Source organism: Serinus canaria, chromosome 9, assembly GCF_022539315.1.
Source record: "Serinus canaria isolate serCan28SL12 chromosome 9, serCan2020, whole genome shotgun sequence".
In the NCBI taxonomy this organism is placed as follows: domain Eukaryota; kingdom Metazoa; phylum Chordata; class Aves; order Passeriformes; family Fringillidae; genus Serinus; species Serinus canaria.
In genome coordinates, this window is record NC_066323.1 from 7,696,653 (window position 1) to 7,711,753 (window position 15,101).

Sequence of the window (15,101 nt, forward strand, 5' to 3'; positions counted from 1 at the left end):
CCACTCCTCCTCCAGCCTCCTCTGCACTGAAGGCCTTTTTCTCAGTGAGGTGATGTGGATGACTCATGTCTAGCCTGTGATCTATTATAGCCTTTGACATTTTTCTTCAAAATTCCTTTACAGGCTTTTATTCTCTTTTTCTGGATGCAGTTTCTTTGTGCTGGATCTTTGTGTCCTGTGCAGCTGGTTGGTCAAGTATTTTCTCTTACTTGGTGTTCTTGCGGTCCCAGGGTGGTATCATCTGCAGGTTTAACACTTGTGTTCCACTTCTCTTGAAGAAGCAGATGATGAAAACACTGACCATTAGACCTGCAAGAGGGCTTTGATTCCCAGGGACCTCATGCAGATCATCTGTTTTGGCATGAAATTATTGATAAGTATTGCTGAGTAAGCTTTTTCTTTTTCCCCCATGGGTTTGCTTCCACTGTTGCACCATTCATGTATGAACTGGTGGTAATGGCAGGAAATCACATTTGAAATGAGACAAAATGCTAGTTCTCGGAGATAGAACTTGTTTGGAAAAATACTGCTGACTGGTCAGATGCATATGCTTTTGGCTTTTCTCTGGTGAGAATCTTTTCAAAATCCAGTTACCACAGCATAGTAGTATAGCTTGCATGTTTTGACCTTTTATTTTTCTCAATAAACTGTTTTATTAGGGTTATTGTGAGCACAGCTGTGAGATTTTATAAATTATTTCTGTTTCTTCCTTTTTAAGTTTTGCAGGGCTTCAAGCTTGCATGGTAGCAAGTGTTCTCTAACCTTGAGACAGGGTTTTTTCCTTTCATTTTTTCAGAATGAGTACACAACATCAAAAGTAAGATTTTGGGTTTTTTCCCCACAGCTTTTAAAAATTGTCTGGACACAGCAGACTTCAATTTTATACAGTAATTTTCTTTACTCTTTGAAAACTGCTGCTTGATATCTGAATGTCCTTTTCCACAGAGTTTTGCAAAACAGCAGTTAATAAAATCAACTTTATTGATTGCCTCTTTTTTTTTTATTTTATGTTCTAGGGTTTTGACCCACCGCATCAAAGCGACACAAGAACTATTTATATAGCAAACCGTTTTCCCCAGCATGGCCATTATGTTCCTCAGAAGTTTGCAGACAACAGAATCATATCATCCAAGGTAAGGAATCAATTTGTCATGGCAAAACCACTTGATGTGTTGCTTAAGAAGTTGGTGGCAGATGTGCATGCCTGTATTAGGTCTAGTGGTGCATATAGAATATTCAAAGTGAAACAAACTCTGAACTGTTTTGAGGGAAAAGCTGAGTTGCTTCTGGTGTAGTTTGTCTCATTCTCTCACCCTTCTTTCCCAATACTCAAGTACAGAGCAATTAGGGAAGTTGGTCAGGCTTTCTGAAGAAAAGTAGTTTTTCATCCAGTGTTACCAAAACTACATAAAAGGCAGGATGAAGCTGGTTATGAGGATTTTTAAAATAGCCAAATTGAAGGCCAGTACTCTGCATAAAATAAATCAGCAGTGGACTGCAGTTGCGGATTCCCTCCTGGCGTGTCCTTGGATTGAAATCAATAGAGCTGATGGTGGGGATGTGCCTCGTCGCTGTAGTGTTGGAGGGAATGCTACAGCTGCAGGAATTAATTTCTTTCCTCCTACCCAGGACATAAGCAGGCAAATGACTCCAGCTGCCCCTGTCCCAGTAGGAGGAAAACATTTTAAACTTGGCCTGTACAGGAAATGCAGTTGCCACCACTGCTTCCCTGCTAGCTGTACTTAAAACAGAAGGAATAAAAAAAAAGAACAAAAATTGGATACAGCAGCAAGGTCTGGGGGAGGGGACCTGGGGAATGGGAACATTTAGGTTAGGATAGTTCAATGGGAGCAGAACTGAATTGCACTGAAAAATGGTGCTTGGTGTTGTAATTATTCATCTCTCTCCTTTTTTCCCCTTTAGTATACAGTGTGGAATTTTGTTCCAAAAAACTTATTTGAGCAGTTCAGAAGAGTAGCCAACTTTTATTTTCTCATTATATTTTTGGTTCAGGTAAGTTGAATAATACTCAAGAAATTGCAATTTTTGTTGTAAATTTTGCCACTGATTTTTGTTTTATGAATTTACCTTCTCTATTTATATACTCTGTCTATACAAAGAATACATTTCCAGTTTCTCCAGGAAAAGAACATGAACATAACTTTAAAAATAATTATGTCCAAATTTAAGTATTATCCTTAGGTTTTATCTTCATGAATGCTAATGTATTTAAGTGTCCAGCTTCAAAGTCCATTGCACAGTCAGCACAGAGATTCAGTTGTCTGCCTCCAATACAATTTTAAAGCTCTTAAGGGAGTAATGAAATGCCAGATAGGTTTCTTGTCTTTGTGGGCGTTGGTGGTGTTTGAATGTTTGTATATTTCCACTGTAGGTGGTTGTCATCAACAGACTATTGTGATATAGTTCTAAGATCCTCAAATTCAATTTGTTCAGATAAAATGAACACACAGATGTTACAGTTAAAATCAATAGTTTTCCAGTTTTGAAGTCCTCAGTTAGTGCTGTTATTGTTACAGTTTGTGTCAGAAATACTGCTGTGGCTTTTGTAGCTGACTAAATTTCTTTTAATTAAGAACACCCACGAGTAGATTAGGACAGTCTGTACATTTTCTATGATCATTGCCCCTCCAGCTCTGTAATGTACCTGAATTCTGTGGAGCTGTTGTAGGCTTAGTTGGTGAAGGATAAGTGGGAGAAGGGTTCAGAGGAGAGATAGTAACTTTTGAAAGACTAATTAATATCTGAGGCAGACACAAGATTTTGGGGTGCACAAGCTTTTCTTTCATTATAAAATAGAATTATTTGAACATGTACAGCCCTCCACAGTGATTAACCAGCATTTGGAGTGTGCATTTGAAAAAGATGGTACCTCATTTGACAAAGAATGGGGATAGTGAAGAGTTCATAAAACTTGTCTGTGGTTGTGTAAGGTGTCAGTATCAAGGCCAGGTCTGCAGCTTTTAATCCATTGCCTCCTCTGTCCCTTGATCTTGTTCTTTCACATTTAAAAAGAAGAACATTCCTAGGCTGAAAATTTCTGTGCTGGACTAAAGTCATACAGTTCTAACTTAGGCTGACAAAATGTGTTGTCTGTCACATCTTCCTGTTAAAAATAATGACTGTATCATTCCTGTTGTAATGTTTCATGCTGTTTAACATATTGCAGCATGAGGAAGATGGGAATGTGCTGAAGATGGAGCATAAATGTTATTAAAGTAACCACAGACAGCATGGCTTTTACTTCTTTTTAATGCAGATTTATCTCTTCAGTTCAGTGTTGTGTCATAGTTCTTTCAAGCTATTGCCTTTCAGTAGTATCTAAATAAGGATCTGAGGCAGAAATTCTGTTCTGAGTGTAATCCTGTTCTCTCCATTTGTGACAAGTGGATGCCCCCACATGTATGGGAAATGTCTTCTTGCCTGTGTGTCTGCGTTCTTGGAAACAGAACAGCAGAAAAGTTGAAGTAATTTTGGTTCATTTGTTAGAATGGAACACTGGTTTTATTCAGATCCCTTTTGGAGGTTCATTAATATCTAATATTTTTATTTTTATGAGGGCTAAGCTGCCTTTTAAAGCTGACCACCATGGTACCTTCCCTGTCCTGTGAATCTCATGTGGCCAAGATGCAGTGTTTGTTATTACCACCTTTTCCACTGGGGATGGCAGAGCTGGGGCAGGGTCTCATTGTGTGATTTCAACTTGCAGCACAGTCCAGTCCACGTTGTTCACCACACATGTGCATGCCCAAAACAAGGTGACAGACTGCATTTTGGTGACACGAGGTGTGTCATGGCTGTGTGTCCAGCTGCGTGGCAGGTAGAGGACCATGGTGTCCTGGTGAAACATGGCAATTCCACCAGCACAAAACCTGCTTCATTTTCATATATGAGCCTCTCTTGAGAAAGAATGAGAGAGTATAGATGGTAGAAATGCCATGATTAACCCTATCCAGCTGAAAATCAGATGCTTTTGGTCTGGTTTTTCTTGGTCAATATGCTGCCAAGCTGAAATCGTAGTGCTACCATTAAAAAACAGTATTGCAGGCTAGGTCTCATTTTCATTGTGTTCTATAAATTGTCTTTTTCATTGAAAAAAACCAACCAAAAACCTTATGTGTGCATTGTAAAGTGGCATGATCTTTTTTCTCTGTGAGGTCCTTCCCCAGTGGTAGAGTAAACTTCATGTATGACTTTTTTTTTCTTCTTTAATGATTCCCAAAGCAATGCCATAAGTCTCAGGTAAAGTGGATCAATGTCTGTGGTTTTGAGTAGTTCTTGTGTATATTTCCTTTACAGCACTTTACCATGTTGATTTTTTCCTGCAGCAGAAGAGAACCACTAACATCCCCCCACATACAGAACCTTAGTGTGTACACTGCACTTTTGGCATGCCAGCAATAATTGCACACGTTGTAAAAACCGCATGTTAACTTGGGGCAACCAGAAAGGTCCAGTATTAAAAAAGTGTTCTCTGATATCTAAAGCATTGGAAATTACTGTTCTTAACTTTATTTTCATTTCTAAAGTGGATGGTGTTATACTCTACATTGCTGGTAAGCAGTAGATCATAGAGAGTGTTGAAACAGCTTCATGAAATGTAGATTTCCTTCCTTTGTAATATTCTTTTGAATTCATTTTTCTAGGATGAAATTAATACTTTCCATTTAGTAAGGACCCTTAAAATTGTCATATGCTTTACGAATGTGACTAAAGCTGCTCTGTGCCCTAAAACATTTGTTTGCATCATTACTGACATATTATTTAGTTGTCAGAAACTGAATTTTGCTTGAGAAATTCTGCAGGACATGCAGTAAAAATACTCACAGGTTATAATAAAGAGTTTGGAAAATAGTTGTCTTGCCTTTTTTTTTTTTTTAAGTACAATTGTGAAAATGAAGTTTGGACTAATTTTCATATTTTCTTTTCTTTTAGCTCATGATAGATACCCCTACCAGTCCTATTACTAGTGGATTGCCATTATTCTTTGTCATAACTGTGACAGCCATAAAACAGGTAAAGGGGAAAAATCTGGCAGCATGAGGTCCTACTGAAGTAAAGTTACTTAACAGAGTCTGACCAGGATAGTGCTTAGATACTAAAAATACATTAAAATGGTGTAATTTTTAGAAACTATTTTGGGTTTAATGCTTCTAGTTAGATGCTTGAGCTTCAGCATTTGGTTGGTTGTCAGGCACTCAGTGACTCACTGCAGTACCCTAAAATGGACAGTGGATGACTGTCAGGCAGCATTTTTGTCTAAACATTTCATGTCACTTGTTATCAGACCTTTTCTGAAAGCTCCTCTCTTATTCCTTTGGCACACCTCGCTGGCTCTTAGAACCAGTCCTCCCACATCATACCCTGAGAAAAGAGCTTGAGCAGATGAAGGGGTATGTTTGACAGTAGTTAAAAGGCAAATTTTGCCCCAAGGGGTAAGTTTTGTGGTGGAAAATGTGTATTATCTGTGACTCTGTACCAGGTAAAAGTGCCATGTCTTCTATGGTCACATAAAACATTTTGGAGGGCTTCATAGCACTTAAAATAAGAAAAATCATCTGAGTTTAATAGAAATCTTGTTCCAGCACCATATTACGTGCTACTGAGACCTAGAGCCTCTGTAATCAGAATGTAAAAATAAAAGAAAAGAAAAAGAAAGAAAAAAAGGTCTTCTGTTTTCTTTATGCCCTTAAAGCAAGAGGAGAAAGAAACAAGCTCATAAATAAAGAAGTGATGTAGATAAAAATTATAATCTCTTCTGCAGGGAGGTAATTTTCAGGAACTATCCTCTTCAAGGGATTTGACAGTGCTGTCGGGAATAGATGCAGCCTCACAGCTGAAAAATAAGCAGGAGACTGCTTCAGAGCTGTAACCAGAATTTCAATTGCCTTCTGTGCCAGAAAGACCCAAAGCCACCCAGAAATAGGGCAAAAGTAAAAATAGTTCTAGATTTCAAGCAGACAGAAAGGTGTTTGGGACAGAGTGATTCTTAAAGCTGGAGTAATATTTGGACTAATATTTCGTCTTGTTGCTGTGCAATTTGTATATGTAGAATGCCCTAATCCTATTCAATTGCAGTTGTTACCATCACCCCCCCAAAAAATCACATACTCAAAAGCTATAGTCATATGTAGGCAATGGATAATGAAACTGTGTGGACTAAAAGGCATTATGAAACAGAGTTGTAAATATTAGATCATTTTTTTCCAGAAAGAAGTTGGACTTGTGTAAGTCCAAAATAGTCCAAAATAATTTGAACACCACCTTGCTTCTAGATGTCCAGTCTTATACTGGGAGATTTAAATTTAACTCCCTTATCATCAGTTTTGAAGACCAGAGATTCTGTCATTCCTTCTGGAAGTTTCGAATCATTCATGACTTGCCAGGCATCAAGAGATTTTCTGGCTGTCTCAATATATCTGCGAGGACTATTGGAACCACCTAAACTGATCTAATGGACTCTCATGTTTCTCTTACGTGCTGCAAGGAAGCAAGCAATATTCACAGGTTGTTATCTTCAAGGGACAATGAATTGTGCTATTTCCAACAGGCTGCCCTCAGACAAGGGATGAAGATAAATCTGTTGGAGTGCAGAGGGAAAAATCCCCAGTATTGCCTCAAAATCAGTTCCCATTTTCTCGAAACTAGAGGTGTAATAGGAGCAGATCTTAAGGAAAGAACCCCTTTTTGAAAGCTGTGGGGCACTGGTTCTATACCAAGTTATATCAGGATAAATATTAAACTATGATTTTGTATTCTTTCAAAAGATGAAGGGGGAAAATAGAAGCATTAATCATATGAAGGTTTGAGAAGCTTAGCAGTGGATGGAAAAAGTCCCCTGCCTTCCAGAAGACTGGTGAATGTGGTGCCTCTTGCAAACCTCAGAACTCAGCCTTGTTTTAATCTCAGCCAAGGAGACAGAAGTTTTTCTACTGGAAGTGTAATTGCACCTAGGTCAGAAGAAGGACATACAAGACTGCAAAGTGATGCAGCTCATGCTGTGTCATTTTGTCTGTCTTGTTAGCCAGAGCACTTTCCTCCTTGTGCCTCCAAAGATCTTTATGCAATCCTCCAAGGAGTTCAGAGTTGGCAAATAAATAAAAGCAAAACAAAAAGTGTTAAAAAACCAAACAAAAATACACAAAATAAAGGTATTTCCCAAGGAACTTTAGGAAACAGTGCATTTTAATAAGTTCATAGGTATTTAGCTGAAGGAACACAGATATTTACTTGACTACCAGGTAAATTATTACAACTGCTGTGCGGATTTTGATTAACTATAGACCTAAACTGAAAATGAAAAACTTGGTAGAACAAAATGCAGATCTTTTCTCAATTACATTGATGTAGTTATTTAAGCAGGACTTAAGAATATAATTTAATTGAGAGATTTTAATCTTTTATCTATTTTCTTGCAAGTAGGTAACATTCCCTGTATTCCTCTTGCATGTTTCTTTCTCACCGTATTTTTCCAATGTTTTCAAGTGAGGACAGGACCTCTCAAAAATGCCGCAGTAGGTAAATCTGGGGGGAATTTGAACTGACCACACTAAGTTGGCTCTTGAAAATTCCCTGGTGTGAGGTGTCACCCTTGTGTTGGAGGCAGGAGGTGTCAGATGGAAAAAGCGCTGAAATCTGTACTTTCTAAAGAAGGTAAATTTCAGTTCTTTGCCAAATGCCCACATTGCTCAGCTGCTCAGGTTTGTGAGACAAATGCCCCAAGGTTACTGGATGTTAGTTAAATCCTTGTTTTCTTCTGTCAGTCACCTTTAATGAGGAGCTGTCGGTACTGACTCTTGCGTTTTCATACTGCTTAGGAAGGATTCAAGAGTCATACTTAGGGACTTCAGGATTCTGATGTCCCAGTATCTCTCTGTATGGCTGCTATTACTGCACACTTCTTAATTATTGATTTTGAACTAATTGGCATATAAAGCTCTTTTCTTTTCCCCATTACACCTCTCCTTCATCTTCCTTTTCAAACAGGTAGTGCAGTTGTGCTGTCCTTATTCATTTATGCAAGTAACAGTGGAGATATGCAAAGGTAGAACTACAATACTATTTTTAACATGCAAATTTCATCATATAACTTTTCCTGAACAAACTCCAGAACTCTCTAATTTGCCTCTGCATTAGTACTTCTTGTACAATGACATTCATATAATGTTTGTAGGGTGAGTTGGGATTATGTCTGCTGTTTCACACAGCTGCCTTCTTCTGTCTGCAGACTTCCAAGGAAATGTTTTTAACTCTTTCACGGTTCTTATAGCTACAGAAAAGCATTTTAGGAAGTCTCTATTATTGCAGATTAGTTGCAGGAGCCTTGCCAGGTTGTAAGAGACGTTTGAACTTCCTGAATGATTGATCCATTTCCTGTGCTTGCTAGTGGGGCTTTCCAAACAGTACCTAGACTTGGGGATCAGAGATTAATATGCTTATGATCTCATGCTCTTAGATTAAACAAGCAGTTTCAGGATTCATACTTTAGAAATATAGGAGGCAAATAGTATATTTGGATTCACAGTCCTGAACGTTTGCACATGTGTGTACATGGGATAAAGGGTGCCTAAACAGGTGTGGAGTACAAGTAAAAAAAAGCTGTTTAGCTTATCAATTAAAAGCTCCGTTGCTGCAGACTGTTCCATTAGGACTCAAAAAGAACAAAAATCTTCTCAGTCATCTTCTCTTGCTGGACAGAGCTGATGTGTCAACAGCATGTCACACGCAATTAGGTTTTGAGGTTTCATGTATGGGCTATGGCAGTAACTATAAGAATGCTATATGGTATGACTTGAAAAAGTATTTTCAATTTGTTACTTCTAAAAAAAAAAAAAGGAACCCACAAAGGAGCCTGAGGATCGACTGTTCCCACTTTTGTGGTGTATTAATCCATATAGATCAAAGTTATTGAGTGCTTGGTCATCTGATCCACAAAAAAAGTCACTGCCTGTTTGTTTTAAGAGAACATGGGACTGTTAAGTTTCTTCACCACTTCTGCTACTTTACTTGCCTTTACATGTTTGTGTAAAGTGACAAAATTAAGAGGTTCTTGAGTAACAGCTGGAGCAAAAACTAAAGAGAAGTTAGTAACTATTCAGACAAAACAGGAAGTAGTTTGAATACATTTGATTAGTAGATTAAATTTAGTCTGTTTTTTAGTTTTCTTGCTTAAAAAGTAGATTTTTATGTGTTTTCCACAGGGCTATGAGGACTGGCTGCGACATAAAGCAGACAATGAAGTCAACGGTGCTCCAGTTTATGTTGTTCGAAGTGGTGGCCTTGTGAAAACCAGATCTAAAAACATTCGGGTAAAGGACAAATTGAGGCTTTTGTTTCTATTATACAGCTAAAACACATTTATTGCTAATCATTGTGGTTTGGTAACAATGCTGAAAGGAATTCTGCCTTTTAAACCTCTTTGTATCTTTCCGATCTCTGTTCACTTTGTTAGGTGGGGGACATTGTCAGAGTAGCCAAAGATGAGACTTTCCCTGTTGATCTGGTGCTCCTGTCATCTGACCGAGTGGACGGTTCATGCCACGTTACCACTGCAAGTTTGGATGGAGAGACCAATCTTAAGGTCTGGGTTACTTCTGTGAAATAGAATGTAGTTAATTTGTGGTGCCATTTTTCCTTCAGCTTGTTGAAATACCTGCCCTGCTGCCTGGTAGTCCTGTAGTAACCCAGTGGGCACTGTTTTACAGACACACGTTGCAGTCCCAGAAACAGCAGTGCTGCAGTCTGTTGCCAACCTGGACAAACTGGTAGCTGTTATAGAATGTCAGCAGCCAGAAGCAGATCTATACAGGTATCACTTTATTATTAAATATTTTGAATTTAAATCAAAATGAGGTGTTTAATACTCAGAATGTTACATGTCTTGCTAGGGTTAAAATAGCTTCAGACATCTGCTTGAATTTTAGGTTTTAATAATCAGCTTGTGTTTATACATATGGACTTACTGAAAGTTGCAAGTGACAAGTTAAACTTGAGTACTTGAGTAGCAACCAGACATTATAATATTTATCTTTTTTATTTTAACGATGTACATTTCAGTTCTAATCAGTAAATGTGTTTCTAGATTTTAAAGAATTAAATGGCCAACAGTCTGATCAGGTTGAAGAAAATTCCATAAGTTTCTGCTGGAGATTTCAATATTATATAGGATATGTTAAGTGGAATTGGCTCAAGTCTAATTCTAAGGATATGTGTTACTCATGTTTATTCTGCATATGCTCCAGAGAAGATTTTAACTCCATTCTTCAGCAGCAAAACCTTACATTTAAAAAGGGATATCCAAGTGTGCTTTAACATCAGCAAGCAAGGTCATAGACTCTGTAAAGCAGCATCATGGGTAGCAAAAGTTATGTTCCCATCCAAGGTTCTTCTGAATTGTGTAATGGAAAATAGTAGCTATGAAGTAGTAGTTTTTAAAATCCAAGTATATTATTGCAGCTGTTCTTAAATAAGCTTGGAGATCTTTGAGAAATATTAGGTATTTTAAAACTAAGATACTCAGTTTGAGCAGATGTTCAAATAGTTGATATTTAGCAAATTAAGATACAATCACTATAGAAGTTTGTGTCCCTTTTTGTGGCTGGAGTCATGCTAAATATATGTGTGTCAGATTTTTAAATGTGTAGTAGATTGGTTTTATTAAATGGAAAGTTTCTACTTCTGATGGATAATGTGCAAACTTAGATTCGTTGAGGAATTATTTCTTACTGAATCATCAAGAAGTCACAGTATGTTTTAAATTGATAGAAGTACAATCTTTTGTGGAAATTAATAGAGTTAATAAGCTTTCTCAAATGTTTCCATTATGAGGGATAAATGTTTCTGTTGCTAAATGTCTCTTGTAAAATTACTGCCAGTTTTGCCATATTGGTTTAGTTCGATTGTTAATAAAAGTTGATCTGTTTTTTACTTGGGAACGATTAATGACTCTTCTATAAATGTAGAGAAGGTTTTTACATTTTTGAGTCTTTATGTAGATACTTCTAAGACATACCCATTTTTCATAGATTTGTTGGAAGAATAACTGTAAGTCAGCAAGCTGAAGAAATAGTACGGTGAGTAAAATTGTATAAGGTAATTATTTAGAACACGTTAAAATCTTGACCATCACAAGACTTACTGTTGAATATATGAAAAGGGGAGGTATTTTTACTAAAAGTATCAACTGCAGCTGCATACCTCAGATGGAGATGAGAAAAGATGAGTGAAAAAAGTCCATTACTATCCCGTTCTACAGATTTAATAAAAGAGTTCTGGTAAGCTTGGCTGTTGTGAGGCAGGTAATTTTTTGGCACTGTTAATCAGCTGGTAACTTTGTTGTTATTTGTTGTTAATTAAAGCATTTATTGATCTGAAACAATTTCCACTGATGTAGTATCTATACTACAGCAGATCCCCTGTCATCAGAGGCACTGAGAACTAGTTTTTGCAGTTGAAATCCCTAGAAATTCCTGGTTTAACAAAGCCTCTGCTATAAATTTGTAATTTTTAGTATCTATTTCAAACTACAGCTGGACTGTGCAGATAAGTGCTTACATCTGTTACAGGCAACACAGCTGTGTGCACATAATCATGGGCTCACCACCTTTCCTTGTGCAGTCACAGCAAGTAACAAATATGCTTGCAATTACAAAAATAAAGATGTGGAGCCATTTACAGACTTCCATCTTGACTTCCTGGAAAGATTTCTGATTGCTGTGGGTTGGCCTCCGCAACCAGCGAGGCATCCAAACAGCTGCTCATTCAATTCCCACCACCACAACAGGATAGGAGCAAAAACAGGAAGGACAGGAGTTAGAAGAATCATGGTTTGAAATAAAGACATAGAAATTGCTCACAAGAAATTGCCAAATTTTCAGAAATACTTAGCATTCAAGTTTAGTTATTTTATCTTGAAAGCTGTTGATTGTCCAGCTTTCGATAAAAATTTGTCACCTCTTCTGAAAAGGTAAAGTGCTGTGTGTAAATTTGTCACAGAAGTAGGTAAATCTGCTATGGTTTTTTCACTCCTCTAATGTCCAAAATGTTATCCTTTACACTTTTTTTTAGTGAAATTTCTACTTGAATTTTAAAAGGCTCCTGTTTTCCAGCTCTCAGTCTGAAGCTGGCAAACATTTGTCAGCTTTGGATGGGAGCGACATGGAGTTCAGAGTGAATTGAGGAGTTTTGTCAGAAATATGGTGGTGTAGCAGCCAGGTTACTTGGCCTCAAGTTCAGTGGCTTAGTCACCCTCACCGAAAAGCCTCACCCATGCCACTCCCAAAAACTCACTCTGGTGTTCTCTTAGGTCACTTTTGCTACTTCATTGAGAGCTTTTCAGAATTCATTCCTGCCAAGCTTGACAGGTGCAGCATTGGGATAATTTATCAAAATAATTCAGTTGACAATGTAAAACAGCTGGTTTAAAGGGTGGCGAAAAAAGTAATTGCAAGTTCTGACTACTAGTGGAGCTGTATCTTCTGCCTAAGATAAACTTGTCTAGTCTGTGTTGCACTGATTCAGGTTTGGTATTTTGGGTTTGTCAGGCTGCTTTTACAAAATTGAATCCAGAAATATAAATTATGTTTCTTATTTGAAAATTTTAAATGTTCAAGCATTTAGTTGCTTTTAGTTCACATTTTCACCTAAAGTCTGAGTCTAGCCTAAAATATTAACATATGTATGTTTAATTTAAAGAATCCATCATCATCTCTGTGTATAATTGGCACACATGGTATTTGTGATGATAACTGTTACATTTGCAATAACATTTAAGCTAAATTTTGGACTGTACAAGATGGGTTGTGGGTTTGGCTTTGGCTCTTCTGAGTAACTTCAGGTTATACTTTCAAAGGGACTTCAAGATTAAGAGCTTTGTTTATCTAATAGTGATCATGGCCTGCATGTGGCACAGCTAAAGTAAAAATAGGGTAAACCCAAGGGCTTGCATGCCAAAGCGCTTAGCATCTGAACTTTTAATTCTTTTGTTTCTACCTAATATGTCAGTCTGGCCACTGCAGTTGTTAAACTTCTACTTTCATTTGAAGTAGTGGAAAAAATACCTTTTTTAAAATTTCAAACCAACCCTGCTGGCAGTTTCTAAAGATGATACAGCTGCTGCAGTAGAACATATGGTTCTAACCTTATATTAACCTTGTTTCTTACTAGACCCTTATTTTCACAGCACTGCTTGTGTGAACTTAGCCAAAGAAATGAATGTGTTATTGTATTGTGATAGATGTGGGGAAAAAACATCTATTTTACCTCCTGAAATTTTATCTCTGTGTGAGGGAAAAAAATTGGCACTGCTGTCATGGTATCCACCTAATTGTTTGTTTCTTTGGTATGAACAGCTTTTGAATTTTCTAGATCATTTCAGTCTCAGAGGGGTAGAGGGTTGGTAAATTAGCCAAACCTAAACCAGCGCTTTGGGTGCACTGTGAGCTCCACTGGTTTCTTGCCTGCTTCCTTCCCAAGTACCTTGTGGGTCTGTCTGAACCAGGCATTTGGAATATTTAGCTCAGTCAGTAGTTATGGGATACGGAACAGTGGTGGGGGAGTGTGGCAGTGACCAAAGGAGACATGAAAATAAACAGAGAGCTCTGTGGAGATGTGTGGGAGGTGTGGTGAAAGGGGCAAGATCACTGATTGAGTTGCTGCATTGGGAATTCATTTGGAATACAGGACAGCTTTGCATAGGAAACTGGATTTCAGTACTTCTCCAGAATACAGAACAGCTGATGTTCACATGCTGGTATGTCTGTTTCTTTTTAGACCTCTTGGCCCTGAAAGTCTCTTACTTCGTGGAGCAAGATTAAAAAACACTAAAGAAATATTTGGTTTGTAGACATCTAAATATTTAAAGAGTATTCTCTTCTTAAAGCATGTTGATGAACTGTGTTTTAATTCTACTTAATCTTCTAATAATGTTTAATTCTAATAATCTTTCTGACTGTTACCTGAGGGGATATGATTATAGATGAAAGTAATGGTATTATGCTGAAGAACCTCTAAGGATATAAAGTTCCAGCTCTTCTCTGTGAAAATATTTGAAGTGGTTTGATAAAGGAATAACTTAACTTCAATGGATAAATGACTGTTCTTACTGTTACCTATTGTTGAAGTCTTTCTCCTGAGATTTACCATACTGATTTCCATAAAATACATATTGAAGAGCAGTACAGTCATAATAAGGAACAGTGTTAAAGTAGGTGTTAAAATTACTTCAGTAGTACTCTTTTACTACAGAAGTCTTGCAAATAGTACAAAATGCTGTCTCGTAGTAAACACAGAAGTAGTACCACCTTTTGCTTTTATCCTATATCTCTCAAAATGAAAAAATCTGCAAATTGTATTTATGCAGAAAATGGAGTCTGACTCTTCCCCCCTTCCTTCCCAGGTGTTGCTGTGTATACAGGTATGGAGACAAAGATGGCATTAAATTACAAGAGTAAATCTCAGAAACGGTCAGCAGTAGAAAAGTATGTTTATTTTCTAATATCTCTCTTATTTGTAGAGCTTTAACTTAGTTTTTCCTGTATAGCCGTAAAACCCTGGTGGTCTCATCATTGAGTTATAGGCAAAGGGAAGAGAGTGTTAATTGCCTTGCCTTCAGTAGGAAGCCGTAAAGATAAAATCCAATTTTTGATATTACATGCTTAAGTAGTGTACAAAGTGGAAATATCCAAGCTGGTTGCAGGATAGGTGTTACTATGACAGATATTTATATTTAGTCTCATGATTTATTTTAAAAGGAAAAGGAGTTCTGATATATGCCTTTATTCCAGTTACTAAAAATCTGAGAGCCCCCTGGCATTCTTGTGCAAATACATAGCTACATACAAACAACTGTATGTAGCACGAGAGAAGTTCAGTCATCAAAGCACGGGCAGGAAGGATGGTCTGGGTGGTTACAGAACACGAAGCAGGTGTGACTGTCCTGCTGTAGCCTGGCCTGGGTTAAATGCTCAGCTGCGCATGGAACTGCTCTTATAACTGAAGAAAAAGTGCAGCCATGAATTTCTGCTGTGCTTGTTTATACTGCCTGCACAGCCTTGTAAGCTCCTTGGAGAAAAAGAGAACCAGTG

At 37.6% G+C, this 15,101-nt stretch overlaps 1 protein-coding gene across 3 annotated transcripts in view; it reads left to right on the top strand.

Annotated features, from left to right (window-relative positions):
- The window catches only part of ATP11B (ATPase phospholipid transporting 11B (putative)), a 61,481-nt gene that overhangs the window by 14,111 nt on the left and 32,269 nt on the right, over positions 1-15,101 (top strand). For all 3 annotated transcript variants that reach the window (XM_009089064.4, XM_050977883.1, XM_050977882.1), the window contains exons 2-10: positions 1,017-1,133; positions 1,924-2,013; positions 4,954-5,034; positions 9,219-9,326; positions 9,470-9,598; positions 9,723-9,826; positions 11,043-11,090; positions 13,789-13,853; positions 14,414-14,495. In XM_009089064.4, coding sequence (XP_009087312.2) covers positions 1,017-1,133; positions 1,924-2,013; positions 4,954-5,034; positions 9,219-9,326; positions 9,470-9,598; positions 9,723-9,826; positions 11,043-11,090; positions 13,789-13,853; positions 14,414-14,495 — 824 coding nt within the window. The remainder of the gene's footprint in view (positions 1-1,016; positions 1,134-1,923; positions 2,014-4,953; positions 5,035-9,218; positions 9,327-9,469; positions 9,599-9,722; positions 9,827-11,042; positions 11,091-13,788; positions 13,854-14,413; positions 14,496-15,101) is intronic.